The sequence below is a fragment of the Conger conger genome, chromosome 8 (genome assembly GCF_963514075.1).
Source record: "Conger conger chromosome 8, fConCon1.1, whole genome shotgun sequence".
NCBI classification, from domain to species: domain Eukaryota; kingdom Metazoa; phylum Chordata; class Actinopteri; order Anguilliformes; family Congridae; genus Conger; species Conger conger.
The window spans coordinates 56411197-56426700 of NC_083767.1; the positions used below are offsets into that span (position 1 = coordinate 56411197).

Sequence of the window (15504 nt, forward strand, 5' to 3'; positions counted from 1 at the left end):
TATATAGCAAAGGCAGAAGTACACAAGTGGTGTGTGTATAGTCATGATTTGTAGCTGCACAAGATAATACACAGGATACATACAAATAAAAACACAATTGCACACCATCAGCATCGGCTTACCTCATTGCTGACATAAGCCACAGTAGGTTACAAAACATATCACCTTTATTCACATGCCAGTTTTAAAATACAAATATTGTTAATATAATGAAAATCATAAATCCATTCAACCAGCCGCATCTACTTAAGAATACAAAGCTTCCATTTGACAGCGCTCTTCATCTTGGGTGGAACGAAGATTTCTGGATCTGGAGAAAAAGAGAGACAACGTGTTAGTAATTACTGATAGGGGCATGCATCTGGGATCTACCTTTTTCAAACATAGTGTTTATGCTGTGCATACCTTGCTGTATTGCTGTAGCTGGTCTCTGCTGTTGATATGACGCCATGATGCTGTTGGCTGTGGAGTTAGGACCTGTGATCTATAGAAGAGATCATAAAGATTAGAGTTAACATTAAGCATAGATTAGTTCTCACTGGGCTACCTTGGCATGGAGACTCACAGGGGCGTGGCTTTGTAGCCGATCCTCCTGCCAGATCTCTGGGATGGCCGTCTCCATAAGTCGCAGAGCTTCCCCGTAGTCCTGCTGCAGTTTGCCTGCCTGGGAGTCGAACCCAAACAGCACCAGAGCCTTCAGCAGGTTGTGCACCTCCTCTGCAGGGGCAGAGTCAGACACTGTGGTCACACAGGACCCACACTACCAACGCACAAACATTTATTGACCACAATGTCCCAGGTTACAGATATATGCCTCTAAAAATTAACTGTGGTAGCAACTTTCAAAGGGGGGGGAAAGCAAAGGAAATTTTCCATTCAGAGCCTCCAGTTTCAACAATGGTGGTGTGTGTTCCGAAACAAAGCCTTCCTTTTCTCCTGGCACAATGCTGCTGTTAATCTGGGGTTGTCCTGAAGTTGTTTGGCGGGTAAAAAAAGCGTGGTCTGTGTGTGTGAGAGAATGTGTGTGTGTGCATGCGTGCGTGCGTGCGTGTGTGTGTGTGTGTGTGTGTGTGTGTGTATGCGTGCGTGTCTGCATACATACATGCGTGCGTGTGTGAGAGAGGGTGTGTGTATGCGTGTGTGTGCGCGTGTGTGTGTGAGTGTGCATGCGTGCGTGTGTGTGTATGCATGTGTGTATGTGTGCGTGAGAGTGTGTGTGTGTGTGTGAGAGTGTGTGTGTGTGTGCATGCGTGAGAGTGTGTGTGCGTGCGTATGTGTGTGTATGCATGTGTATGTGTGTGTGCGTGCGTGAGTGTGTGTGTGTCCGCGTGTGTGTGAGAGTGTGTGTAGGTGTGTGTGTGTGTGTGTGCGTGTGTGTGAGTACATGCGTGTGCGTGCGTGTGTGAGTGAGTGTGCATGCGTGCGTGTGTGCGCGTGCAGACCTTGCAGCCCGTCTACATGGTGAATGATCTCGCTCAGGGCGTGCAGCAGGGCCACGTCCTCCAGGGGGCTGCCCTCCTTCAGGCTGTGCTTCTTCCGCTCCGCCTTTCTGCGGTTCTTGGACGACCTCCTGCGGAGAGAACTGCCATTTCAGTGCCTGCCCCCTCAGCAGGAGCACAGCCAGGCTCATGCCATCTGTGGCATTCTCCCACTTCTCCTACACCAATACACTCGGGCACATTTACACACTCTAGGAACATTTCCTCATGATGCATCCACAGGGAGACACAAACAGGTGTTTGAAGCTGATAGACTAGGGCAGCGCTACTTAACTCCAGGTCCTGCAGGCCGCAGTGTCTGCAGGGATTTGCTTCAACCGAGCGGTATACCACCTGATTTCACTAATTATTTTACCTGCTTGGTTCAGATAACAAGCTAATTAGTGAAATCGGGTGGTGTAGCGCACGGCTGAAGTAAATTCCTGCAGACTCTGCGGCCCCGCAGGGCATGGAGTCGAGTAGCACTGGTCCAGGGACTTTCTGGGCCTATGGGAGAGAATGAAACCGTAACAGCCTCGCAGAGAGCGACGGACGAGGTCTGGACGCGGTGGGAAGGGCGCACCACTCACGAGGATATTCGGGAGTTGCTGTGGGTGTATTTGGAGCTGGCGTTGGTGCCGGTCACACTGCTGGACTCGGAGAAGAGCTCGGCGTCCGGGCAGTCCGGGGCATCCTCGTCTGGGCACACAGCAGGAGGAGAGTTACAGCCATGCGTCTGTCTAACATGTTGAGCTCTATCCATATTGCCTAAACTAAATCAGCACTGTCATATCTGACAAATGGACAGGTCTCGACCCATGGATTGCACTTTATACAGTGAACTGTACCGTTATTTTTTCCGCGCAATGTTCACACATATTATGCAACATATACGATGTGTGTGTTTCTAGTGCTGTCACTGCAAATTTGATATGTCTTCAGTCACCCAAGAGCTCCAGTCTGGCCTTTTCCTTCAGCTCCCGGACTACAGCCAGTCTGGTTCTGTGACGTACGAACAGCGTCCTCTGGGCTTCGAGGAACACAGACTGACTGCTGTATGCTGATGGCAACCAAAGCAAGAACAAAAAAAAGAGCAAAAGGTCATAATTCAGTCACCCGAGTGTGTGCATGGCTCATAGTGGCTAATGTTGCAGGGTTTTACCTTCCAGGAGGGCAGGCTTCAGGTTTGTTTCAATGATGTCCTGTCTGTTGTATGAGTAAATCTGTGCATGAAAGAAGAGAGAACTACAAATGAGCTCATCACACTCATGGTCACCTTGTGCACCCTGATTGGCTGTGTCGATTAAGATCCTTGGGTACTGTGTATTAGCGAGCGCGTCCATATAGCATAGCAGGAACTCGACTCACCAGTCTGAGGGTCTCCTCCCAGGCTGCACCTGTGATCAGGGCGGAGATGGCCTCCTCACAGTCCTGCAACACAGCACACAGCACTCAGAACACCCGCCTAAACACTAACCAGTACAGCAACGGAAAGGACCCTGCCTGCTATATGGTGATGGGAAGTTGAATGGGTCATTCACAGTGTGTTGTATGTGGTGGGAAGTCGAATGGGTGATTCACAGTGTGTTGTATGTGGTGGGAAGTTGAATGGGTCATTCACAGTGTGTTGTATGTGGTGGGAAGTTGAATGGGTCATTCACAGTGTGTTGTATGTGGTGGTAAGTTGAATGGGTCATTCACAGTGTGTTGTATGTGGTGGGAAGTCGAATGGGTGATTCACAGTGTGTTGTATGTGGTGGGAAGTTGAATGGGTCATTCACAGTGTGTTGTATGTGGTGGGAAGTCGAATGGGTCATTCACAGTGTGTTGTATGTGGTGGGAAGTTGAATGGGTCATTCACAGTGTGTTGTATGTGGTGGGAAGTTGAATGGGTCATTCACAGTGTGTTGTATGTGGTGGTAAGTTGAATGGGTCATTCACAGTGTGTTGTATGTGGTGGTAAGTTGAATGGGTCATTCACAGTGTGTTGTATGTGGTGGTAAGTTGAATGGGTCATTCACAGTGTGTTGCATGTGGTGGTAAGTTGAATGGGTCATTCACAGTGCCTGGTACGTGGTGGTAAGTTGAATGGGTCATTCACAGTGCCTGGTACGTGGTGGGAAGTTTAAAGGGTCATTCACAGTGCCTGGTACGTGGTGGTAAGTTGAATGGATCATTCACTGTAATCACTCCACTTAGAATGGACGATACCTTGGCATACTGCTCCAGCAGCAGGGCCGCTTCTGTGTATCGCCTGAGCTCCATCAGCTTCCCTGGGACAATAAACAGAGGGGTGTACAAATGCAAGCTCATGGTCAAGGCTTAAGAAAAGAAACTCATCTGCCACGGCTGACTGCCCTGGCGTTCGGTTCAGGGTTTCAGCGGGAGGGGTGTCTGGCATGGTACCGTACCTGCCAGGTCTCGGGCGAGCAGGGCCAGCTGGTCGGGGGGCAGGGGGATCTGGGCGGCCACGCAGAGGGCGTGCCGCCAGCTGCTACAGCTGACGAAGGCCTGGAGGGCGCGGGGTGTCTCTCCGCATCGCCATAGTAACAGCCCCGCCTGCTCCGCCTGCTGCTGCTCCACCAGGTGCTCCGCGTACGCACAGCTCAGGGCCTGAGGGGTCAGGGGTCAGCACCATGGCAACATCGGTGATTACATCAGTGAATGGCATTACAGGGCCTTTAGAGCACCGTAAATCTGGGACAGAGTGCATTCTGAATTCACTCCCCCCCACAGTCTCTTGCGTGCTAAATAATGAAGGATTAAGAAGTGCTGGGAGGTCTGGAATGTGGCGAGACCGCACTGTTGGATCGGTCCTACCTTGTACTGTGGGCTGTCTGACGGGTAGAGACGGAGGGCTTCGCTGTATAGCCGCTGGTCCTTCACCAGGTTCAAACACTCTGTGAAGTGCTCCTCTCCTACATTTATTAAAGCACATCAAACACAAGTCTGAGACAGACCCAGCCACATTTTCAAACGTTGAGTTGAAAAGTTTAAGAGCTCACCGATTAGTAGATCAGTAGAATTTTTTTCCAGGTAGCACACCTCAATTATTAGGAGCAACTGCTCATAAAATGGGGTCAATATAGAGCCCTGCATTAGTCTTCTTAGGTCACAGTAAAGATTTCTGAACGGCATTTTTCTGTCGTACCCCAGAAATAATGAAACATTTCTTGTCCAATCACCTTTTCAATGTGAGCATAATTTGAAATGAATTAACTCCTCACCACACTTGCTGAGATGATGCAAAGCCTTTTTGTATCTCTTTAGGTGCTTATCAATGGTGTAGCGTTGGTAGTTAGACTCCATCTTCTTCAGGGTATTCAGAAATGGCAGATACTCTTTTGGGTCCTTGGGATGCAGGAAATTAAGCAAGTTATAAAACCACCAGAACCGTAAAATAACGGTACATCAGGTGCTGCAGACTGCTTTTCTTGACTTTATACACCTACTACCCTCTTTGTAAACAATAACTGTTACAGCAGGAGCTGCTCAATATAGCAAGGTCTGCATCCTCCTATCTGTCAGAAGGAAGGAGAAGAGAAGGTGCTGAGGCTGGAATGAACCAGAACCCACCTTCTGAGACTTCTCTGCCACCATGAGGACGAGGTCGAAGTCGTATGTGCCCAGTGAGTGTTCGTACAGCTCATTCACGTTCACCAGGAAGAGCAGGTACTTCAGGGCCTCTTCTGCACTCACAGAGTTCTCTGCACGTGGAGGGTTCACTACACACACACAGATGAGTTTACACACTCTGGTTATCAATGCAGAACTTCTCTCATGGCTTTTGATTTCTGAAAGGCAGCCACCTTTACCTCGAAGCTCATGCACTTTCTGGAGAGCTATCTCTAGTTCTGGAGTGGTCTTCTTCACATGCGAGGTCAAAATGGACAGACAGTACCTTGGCAAAAAATAAAAAAGGGACACGCAAATCATAAACAAATGGATTCTCAATGCTTTAAATCCACGGTTTATGAATAATTAGGTAAAACTCAGCGTTTGATACTAACTTGTGAGGGTCCTCAGTCTCCATCGTGGACCGGAGAGCATCACATACAATGTCAACTTTATTCCCAGAAGACCCTGGGCCAGTCTGGGCACCATTATTCGATGGACATGGATACATTGTCTTGGTAGTGTCCTCCTCCCTAAATTAGGGAAAAACAAGTTTAATAATGTAGTCCTAAACATACAAACCATACCTTAATTTAGTAGGAAGTACAATAATATTGATAGATTTTTTTTTTTTTTTCTACCCAAGGAGTCCTAATTCATGTAAATTTGCACTGCCTCTGGTGGGAGGAGAATAATTTCTTTACAGATGTCTTTACTTGGAAAAGAAGTGAAGCATCCTTACTTAAGCTCTGTCAGGAACAAGTTGATGTGGTTGATCGAGTCAATCTGCTTGAGGAAGATCTGCACACTCTCCAAAAACGCCTGATAATGAAAAGGTCAGAGTCTACTGTAGGACACTAGCTCACACCGAAGATTAAAAGGATTCAGGAACGATGTTGAAGTTAAAGCACAGTGAAATAGAGGAGTAAATCAACAGACACAAACCTTGGGATTGTGGTCATAGATGAAGTTGAGGTTAATTCTCAGCTTCCTCATGCACTCAAAGGCATCTTTGAACCTTAGACTGCAAAAGAGTTAACATGCCACTCAATTCAAACGGGCCAATGATATGAACTTTGTACTGTGATGCAATTATGTGACGCACTGTCAAAGCTCACCTGTCCAGCCACATCCTGACCTGTGCAAGGACCAGTGCTCGATGGTGGATCGTCTCCAGATTCCCTCGAGGCATCTACAGGCATTCAATCACAAGTAAAACTTCCATTCTCCACTTCCATGCTTTGTACAATCCCAATTCTATGACTCCCATTCGATGATCTGTGGTCATGCATTGAATGTTATGTTAATTCATCTTTATCCTCATCTGCATAGAAAGAAATGTGGAAATTAGCCTTTTTCACTTCTTGCCATGAGCGCAAGCTGAAATATTACTATGAGTCAGTCTCGCGGTCCGTTGGTCTAGGTTTGCTTTAGAAAATGTCATATTTAGAGGCAGCCAGTAGCGTAGTGGTTAAGGTACATGACTGGGACCCGCAAGGTCGGTGGTTTGATCCTCGGTGTAACCACAATAAGATCCGTACAGCCGTTGGGCCCTTGAGCAAGGCCCTTAACCCTGCATTGCTCCCGGGGAGGATTGTCTCCTGCTTAGTCTAATCAACTGTACGTCGCTCTGGATAAGAGCGTCCGCCAAATTCCATGAATGTAATGTAATGTCATGTAGGTGAAACACCATATGGCATGTGTGGTTGTAAGAGATGTGTGTGCCCAAGGTAGAGAGATCAGATCCCAGTGCCCAAGGGAGAGAGATCAGATCCCAGTGCCCAAGGGAGAGAGATCAGACGCTTGGTACCAGGAGACGGCGTGATTGACAGCCGACCTGTAGGACGAGCCGGGTGTCCTGGGGGACGACGGTGATGATGCGGGAGCCCCTCTCTACCCTCCGCAGCGTCTCATCATTCTGCCCACCGTCTGTGCCCAGAGCCGCCTGCAGTCCTGAGGAGAGGAGCAGAGTGTTAAGGACAACAGCAATGTCTGGGCATTCAGCTAGCTCTTACTGGGTATTCAGCAAACTCTAACTGGGCATTCAGCTAGCACTGTCTGGGCATTCAGCAAGCTCTGTCTTGGCATTCAGCTAACTCTGTCTAGGCATTGACCTAACTCTGTCTAGGCATTGAGCTAACTCTGTCTAGGCATTGAGCTAACTCTGTCTAGGCATTGAGCGAACTCTGTCTAGGCATTGAGTCTGGGCATTGAGCTAACTGTCTGGGCATTGAGCTAACGCTTTCTGGGCATTGGGCTAACCCTGCTCTAACTGGGTATTCAGCTAGCACTGTCTGGGCATTGAGCTAACTCTGTCTGGGCATTGAGCTAGCACTGATCTGTCTGGGCATTCAGCTAGCTCTACCTTTGAAGTCAGCCATTCAGGCTATTAGTTTAACCTTTTAACCAGCTATTCTGAACTGTATTCTGTATCTGATCCTTCACCCATACATGAGTGCCTAATATGTTTAAGCAAATACTTTCCCTGTTTTATCCACCCATCCATACCCTTTGAAGAAGTCCAGCAGACAATGGCCTTACCTTTCACTGTGAGCTCGCTCAGACTGAGGCACCTGCAGGTGTGCGAGTGAGTGGTGAGCAGGAGGAAGTTATCAAACACCACAAAGGAGGAGACATTGGAGGCAATCTGCAGGAAAGAGTCTCATAAATCAACTTCCACAGTACAGCCAATCAGCATCCGCCCCATCGATACAGAACATTCCGGAAGTAATGTTGTTCAGAGCCTCCATAACAGAGCTATGGCTGAATTATGTCTTGAATAAGAGTTGTTACAGGCAGACAGGAGAAATGTGTTTGATTATTTTGAATGAGTATTAGGCTATGATAACGGACTTGAAAACACAGTTATGGTAAAAATCCTGAAAGCCAGGGAGGTATACCTCAGTGTCACCCACGAAGAAGCGAGATCTGTCTGTGAGGCCAAATAAATGTTCCTGTTGAAACACAAAAAACACAAAGTTAGGCTTGAGAAAGAAAACAATAAATCTAGGACTTTCGCCACAGACCATGAGCTCATGTTGCGTATCATGTAGTCAAATAATTTCAATTTATAAAGAATGTCTCCATGGTTTCCATGCTGTGCCGCTTGAACACTGTATGCCCGTACTTGGTTAATGTAGAAATGAGATTACTCTGTGGGAGAAAAATGTTGATATACATATGCTTATGCTGTGCGTTAATATGTGCTTAAGGGCAGCAACAGAAATTTTTTATCAGAGGAAACTGACCCTGCTGGAGTTTGAAGTAATGTTTATTTTAGGTGAGAGAGCGAAGCATGACAATGCAGAATGCACGGTTTGTGCCCTTGAGTGTCTATGTAAACTCTTCTTACCCTTATATGAGAAATGTTGACAAGCGGATACAAGAACTAAATATGTATAAAAGCTTGTGTTACCCAAGTATTAGGTGGAGTCATCCTAAAGGAACTCCTTGATAGTTTGTTTTGGTATAGTCTCTTCAGCTAAATAAATAACTCTTTGTTCTTTGTTCATTGTGAGTTGACGTTTCCCTGTCAGGTCTATTAGCATACCTCTCCAGTGACAGTGCCCAGGGCAGTCTGCACACAGGGCAGGGGGAAGTGAACTCGGCTGCCACTGGAGCTGTGCCATTCCACCACCGAGGGCTCAGAGGAGTCTGCGGACACAACACACACGGGTCTTACGCACGCACAAACACACACACAAACACACGCACACACCACGCACGCACGCACCACACACACACATACACACACACACACACACACACACAAAAACACACACACACACCACGCATGCACAAACACACGCACGCATGCACAAACACACACACGCACGCACACACACACGCACGCACGCATGCACACAACATGCATGCACGCACACCACGCACAAACACACGCACGCACCACACACACACACACACACAAACACACAGGCACACACACACACAAACACAAACACACGCACGCACGCACGCACACACAACCCACACACACACACTCACACTCACACTCACACTCACACTTACACTTACACTTACACACACTCACACACACACACTCACACACACTCACACACACTCACACACACACACTCACACACACTCACACACACTCACACACACTCATACACACTCATACACACTCACTCACACTCACTCACACTCACTCACACTCACTCACACTCACTCACACTCACTCACACTCACTCACACTCACTCACACTCACTCACACTCACTCACACTCACTCACACTCACTCACACTCACTCACACTCACTCTGTATCACCACAGAGAATCACTGACCCCACAGGAACCTCCGGATCTGGCCGTCCTCCAGCTGCAGAGCCACCGTGCCAGTCCTGGAGCTGTGGCACATGCTCATCACATGACCTGTCACCTGGACACATGACCTGGGGATGCCAAACAAGGATGACTTCCTTCAGTGTGTGCGGGCTGTTGTTGGGTGGAGTGTCTAACTAAAGCACACCAGTTCTCTCTCACCGGAACAGTAGATACGGAATAAAAGATATATATGAAAAAGGAAACAATATAAAATGGCTGGATACAAATAACGAGATCATAAGAACGGTGTTAATATTTACAAATGTGTCAATCCCTTTCATAGATTCCACAGAAGTGCGTCTTTATCCAAGAATTCCTAGTGATCCCAATGATCCAAACAGCCCTGCTCTACTGCCAGTGCTTTTCAAAAAGAAGAACTGCATTGTTAAGAGTCCTTGCATGGCATGGCCCCTATGAACACGAGGTACCTGATCTCCAGCCTGTGCTCTGGGCTGTGGGCCCCTGAGGGCCCCAGTGTAAGCAGGTGGGACTGGGCCGGCCGGTCTCCACACCCCACTGCCAGGAAGGTGTCATCCTTCAACCAGAGGAGCAGGCGCAGTGCCAGGGGCTCCTCCTGATCCATCGCAATGCTGCAGCACAAGATATTAAATTCAACCACTGAATTTCCCCTCTTAAATTAAACCTAAATGCACACAGTGGTCCTAATCCAAACACACTGAACCTGTAGGTCTTTTTCAGCTCAGGGGTCTGTGCAATCACTCTGAATCCAGCAGGTCCAACTACAGGGTCACTCTGGTTTTCACTCTCTGCAAAAATGAACACACACACACACACACACACACACAAACAGAAACAAAAACAAATGTTGAGGGAGGATGCATTTCATTAAAATAATTCTCACCAGGCATTTCGTTCCCACAGTACTTACCTTTTACATAAACAAAGATACGTCCATCTGCTGTGAGCACTGCCAGGTCATTGGTCCTCTGAGGCTCGGGGTGAAAGGTCACCTGATTGACAGCAGCAGGCAGCTGGAGCTCATAGGCACACATCGGTGGGGGAACCACACACTGGCGGAACGTTGTGACCAGAACCTTGTCTGCAATTCATAAAGATCTCAGTTCAGCACCTATAATAATTAATAATAACAACTGCCATATTAAGCTGATTTGGCGCACTAAACAACATGTTAAAAAATGGATCAGCCCACCGATAGAGTAGAGGAGTTGAACTGAGTGATAAATAGCATAAAAAAACAGACTGTGAACCAACAAATTCATCGCCCCGTTTTTGATTCATCGTAAAACGACTTGCTGATCTGCTATTGGTTCTGACCTCCGTCAATCACAGCCACGTTGCCGTTGTCATGGGCATCGTCCCCCAGGCTGCGCTCGGTGCTCCAGCCCCAGTCGTAGGTGAGGCTGGTCCAGCCGCGGGTCAGGAGGTGCAGGCGGTGGGGCAGCTCCGGGTCCCAGGACACACAGGCAGGGGCCCTCTCTGGGGTTTTCCCAAAGTGCAGGCTCTGCTTCAGGTACCAGTGGTAGTTCCCCACCGTCCACAACTGAACTGTCAACACACAGGTACCAGCAGGGGGTCACAGCGGTCCTGAGACACCCTCCCTAGCGCCTGAAATCTCTACAACCATTATAATATTGCTACTGAAATACACCCTATTCGGTAGACCTGTGCACCAGCGTGTTAATGCACATTTTTATTCAGCTAATCATGTGGCAGAAACTAAATACATAAAAGCATGCAGTGATGGTCAAGAGGTTCAGCTGTTTTGCAGACCAAATGTTAGAAGGGGGACGAAATGTGATCTAAGTGACCTTGACTGTGGAATGATTGTTGGTGCCAGACAGCGTGGTTTGAATATCACAGAAACTCCTGATCTCCTGGGATTTTCACACACAAAAGAGTTTGCAGAGAATGGTGTGAAAAACAAAAAACAGAGTGAGCAGCAGTTCTGCTGGCAAAAACGCCTTAATGAGGTCAGTGGAGAAGTGTGAGACTGATCAATGCTGACAGGAAGGTGACAGTAACGCAAATAACCACACATTGCAATAGTGGTATGCATAAGAGCATCTCTTAACACACGATGCGTCAAGCCTCTAAAGTGGATATGCTACAGCAGCAGAAGCCTAATATAATAGTAAAATAAAATAAAGTAATAAATACCTAATAAAGTGCTCACTTAGTGTACATAATTAATGTTTGTAATATTTATACAATCTTAGTGAATGCAACAAAAAGTATTCTCAAACTTTATCTGTATCACTACACAAAAATCTAAATCTATGTTTTTTTTTTAAATATTTTTTAACTGTAAATCCTTTCTGTAACTGGAGTGTGCTGTAGTGGAGTTGCTGAAAACTCATCCCAGTCAGAAAGTAAGGGCTCTCACTGTATGTGTTGAGCTGTCCATCTTCCCCAGAGCTCATGTCTTCCAGCCACACAGCTAATACTGTTGAGTCACTGTTCCACAGCAGTTCCTTCACCTGATGCACAGCAGAGAGAGGCAGCCAATCACAATCAGGTCCCTTATGACATCATGCATAGTGGGAATGCTACACATAGCTCCAGGTGACATCATGCATAGTGGGAATGCTACACATAGCTCTAGAGTTCTCTCTGAACTGGGGTGACATTAGCTCAGGCGGTAAGAGCGGTCATCTGGCAGTTGGAGGATTGCTGGTTCGATCCCACCCTGAGTGTGTCGAAGTGTCCCAGAGCAAGACACTTAACCCCCAAATGCTCCTGATGAGCTGATGCCTTGCATGGCAGACGATCGCCGTTGGTGTGTGAGTGTGTGTATGAATGGGTGAATGAGAAGCATCAATTGTACAGCGCTTTGGATAAAGGCGCTATATAAATGCCAACCATTTACCATTTACTGCATTACCTTGACCTGCTCCTTGCCAAAAGGCAGGGTGAACTCTCCGTGCAGTAGGCCGTTCCTCTCCAAGAAAACCACGCTGTGCTTGTTGGGCTGCCGCTGCGTGGATGCAATCAGGCTTCCCGAAGGTCTGAAAAAGAAGCACTTCCTGGTTCAGATTCTGAGCACCAACCGTTCAAAGAGTTTAAAGTCTGATGCCATCCACTCATATCTCACACAGACAATGTGAGGAGAAGATCTTACTTCCAGCCCAGTGACTGCTCCAGACCGTTGACGGCTTCACTCGTGGACTGCAGAACACACTCCCGGTTCCACACTCTCACCTTCCTGGCCCCTGAAACAAAACTAATCTTAGCCCATTTCCTATTAGCACCATTGCACGACACAAATACTGCACTTCTGCAAATTCCTCCTAGAGAGAGGTCCTTTTGAAGGGTCCCTAAACACACCTGTCTGTGGACACACAGCACTCACGGCGAACAGCTGCCCATCCCCTCTCCACGAGATTCTGGGCCTGCGATCGTCCCAGGGCACAGCCGGCTGGATCTCCTGTCAAGCAGAGAGAGGGGTGTACCGTAACTCTCCAGCGGTGCACTGTGCGCAGCCACATATGGGAGACCATTACAGCAAGAACGCACAGAGAAATAAAGACCATGAAAAGCTGAGCGCCTTACCATTACCAAGTTCATCAAGGTGCAAAGCAGCCCTTTTATTGACTCAGGAGACTTCTGTAAGTCGAAGGCTTACCGTTATCTTACGCTGGGCAGCCTGCTTGCCCTCTGAACCGTGGAACTGAGTCTCCTTCTTCCCCCAGCCTACAGTGATAAACTTGCCTGACAAAAAAACGCAACATTTAGTCAGAGGAAAAGAAACGCATGTGAAGGGCGCTCTTTAACCCATTATAGACTATAGAAAACCCATAGAAAGGCCTAGGAATCACAATGTATTTGTTGTGCCATGTGTTTTTAAAAATGGTCATATGATCAAATACAATGCTGGGGTCACATCCACCTGTTTGGGGAAATGTAACGCGCAGGTCACACCAGAAAGCAGTGCTGATGGTGGATTCTATGGGGCTTACCACTACACGTTTCCCCAACTGGGTCTACATGACGTACCTTCTCCAAAATCATCCTGGTGGATCCCAACCTCGGTTATGGGTTCGAAGTCCTTGGTCATCATGATGATGGTCTCCTGACCTACAGGGCCATGCAGAAGAGGTCAGCCTGACTGAATGCCACAGTAACTGATTATTGCACACAAAAAAGACACCTACCAGAAATAGATTATAAAAAAGCATATTAGGAAAGGCATCATTTCCTTCAACAGCAAAAAAAAGTAAAATAATAAATAACGGTCCATATACAACACAAAAATAAAAGGCCGTTCTCTCCGCTGAGAAGTATGGTGCGGCAGTTGCTGGTTTCTTTTTTTTTTTTTTTTTTAAGATATATTTTTAGGCCTCTTTTAAGTTTTATTGGACAGTATACAGTGACAGGAAGAATGGGAGCGAGAGAGAGGGGAAGACATGCGACAAATGTCAGACGGTCGGATTCGAACCGCCGACGTCGCGGCTCGCAATGAGCATGCGGTCAGTGCTCTACAGGCTACGCCACCGAGACACCCTACAGTTGCTGGTTTCTGATGCTGACCTGTGGTGAGGGTGACCAGCTCCTGATCAGGACTCCAGCTCATCCTAGTCAGCCCGCTGTCCACACTGCCAACACACTCCAGCTGACAGATACACAAAACATGCATTTCATTTTCCATACAAAAAAAACCAAAACACTTCAGGCAACAAATTATTTGTTAGTGTACATAAATTCCAACGGGATGTCTCTGGATACCTGGCTGGTGTTAAGATTGTATAGGATGACATCTCCACTGGCTGTGGCCACGCACAGGGACTCCTGGTCTGGCAAATCCTGGATGCCGACAACAGTTCCACTGCCATCCTCAGGAAGGTAGTTCTCAGCTGTCAGAGGCACTTCACTCACTACCTATAACGGGGAGGGGGGGGGCAGATTAATCAATATGCGTTTCGTAGACGCCATTTACTAGGGTACCTGATAACACGACAGTGATCATCACAATACTAACTGATAATATAGGCTACCTACCTGACCAGCTCGCGGATCAAGTTCTGCGATGCCGTACTCTGAGGCCACCAGGATGGTGCCTGTGTCGGTCCGCACCGAGAACACCTGAGGACTACCTGGGCTCTGCAGTTCTGCACAGCGCACACACTTCAGCAGCTTCAGGTTCCGCATCGCACCTATGGAGCCACACTGCGCATGACCACGGCTAAGATACACATCATTTTTTTCATAATGGCATGACCCGCTTTGCGTGGCAAACACACATGCTATTGGAGATGGATTTATCTGTTATCGTTTTTGCCAACTAGCATGCAATCTAGCTGGCAAGGTAGGATACCGGTCTTGTTTGAAGACATTACTGTAGTTAACTTGGCTAGCTAACGTTAAGTAGCAGAACACAATTAATATGAGAAGCTGCCAGCAGTTTTCTAGCAGCTTGTCAGTGCCATTGACAAGAATATATTTAAATATAACAAGCTAACTAGAGTGAAATAACTACACATGATACACATATGAAAACAAATCAACCATTATTGGTAGCTATGTTAGCTATTAGTCAGCCACACAGCATGTTAAGTAACATTAGCCAGCTAAGTTATAATAAATAAGTCCAGACACTCTGCGACTGACTGAACGCTACACGTATTGGATTTTTCTAAAATAATACACTTTTTTTTTTTTACCTTAACATGCAACGCAGTTCTCCCAAATGCAGCAAGAGATTTCAGAAGCACAGTAGCTACAACAACACGCACGCTGTCAACCTCTTCAACTTTGAACCTAACATCCCAGAGATTGTGGAACTCTGCAATGGCTTCCTCGTCTGGCAAGGAGGCGAACTGCAAGCAACGTTTCAGTGTTGCAGGTTAACCAGGGAAAAAAAGGTTAAGACGGTAGCCTATACCACACGAATGCTTAGAATTGACAAGTTCTGACATGCAAACATTTAAACCGTGGTTTGACAAAGGGCTTCAATCTGGTTTTGTAAATCACATTAAAGTTAACTCGCAACGTGAATATTTTATTTTATGGCATTTGCAAGATCACAAATATGTGATTAGAATATTATTTACTGAACATTCTAATGCTGATGAAACAATCACAACTGGT

The 15504-nt window shown here is 47.1% G+C and overlaps 1 protein-coding gene across 1 annotated transcript; it reads right to left on the reverse strand.

Moving 5' to 3' along the window:
* Positions 1 to 10: 10 nt before the first annotated feature.
* Positions 11 to 15227, reverse strand: elp1 (elongator acetyltransferase complex subunit 1). Its single transcript, XM_061251557.1, has 37 exons — positions 15078 to 15227; positions 14412 to 14570; positions 14143 to 14291; positions 13948 to 14029; positions 13414 to 13494; positions 13043 to 13128; positions 12745 to 12844; positions 12539 to 12629; positions 12302 to 12425; positions 11804 to 11897; positions 10735 to 10965; positions 10328 to 10498; positions 10121 to 10205; positions 9867 to 10028; positions 9400 to 9506; positions 8644 to 8747; positions 7994 to 8047; positions 7635 to 7740; positions 6931 to 7046; positions 6212 to 6285; positions 6039 to 6117; positions 5836 to 5915; positions 5489 to 5626; positions 5294 to 5379; positions 5055 to 5203; positions 4706 to 4829; positions 4299 to 4396; positions 3890 to 4091; positions 3690 to 3751; positions 2847 to 2909; positions 2641 to 2701; positions 2425 to 2538; positions 2069 to 2177; positions 1443 to 1570; positions 566 to 717; positions 406 to 484; positions 11 to 310 (listed from the first exon to the last, which is right to left on the reverse strand). The coding sequence occupies exons 2-37, from the start codon at positions 14563 to 14565 to the stop codon at positions 243 to 245; spliced, it is 3963 nt and encodes a 1320-aa protein (XP_061107541.1). The 5' UTR covers positions 14566 to 14570; positions 15078 to 15227; the 3' UTR covers positions 11 to 242.
* Positions 15228 to 15504: the final 277 nt, after the last annotated feature.

What these genes read in the sequence shown, in the direction of transcription:
- elp1 (XM_061251557.1), bottom strand. Translation starts at nt 14,565, where the DNA reads ATGCGGAACCTGAAGCTGCTGAAGTGTGTGCGCTGTGCAGAACTGCAG. An exon ending in GAGCGAGCTCACAGTGAAAG is followed by an intron (nt 7,047 to 7,634) that starts GTAAGGCCATTG and finishes TCCTCTCCTCAG; the next exon opens with GACTGCAGGCGGCTCTGGGC. An exon ending in TTGTTCCTGACAGAGCTTAA is followed by an intron (nt 5,627 to 5,835) that starts GTAAGGATGCTT and finishes TCCCTAATTTAG; the next exon opens with GGAGGAGGACACTACCAAGA.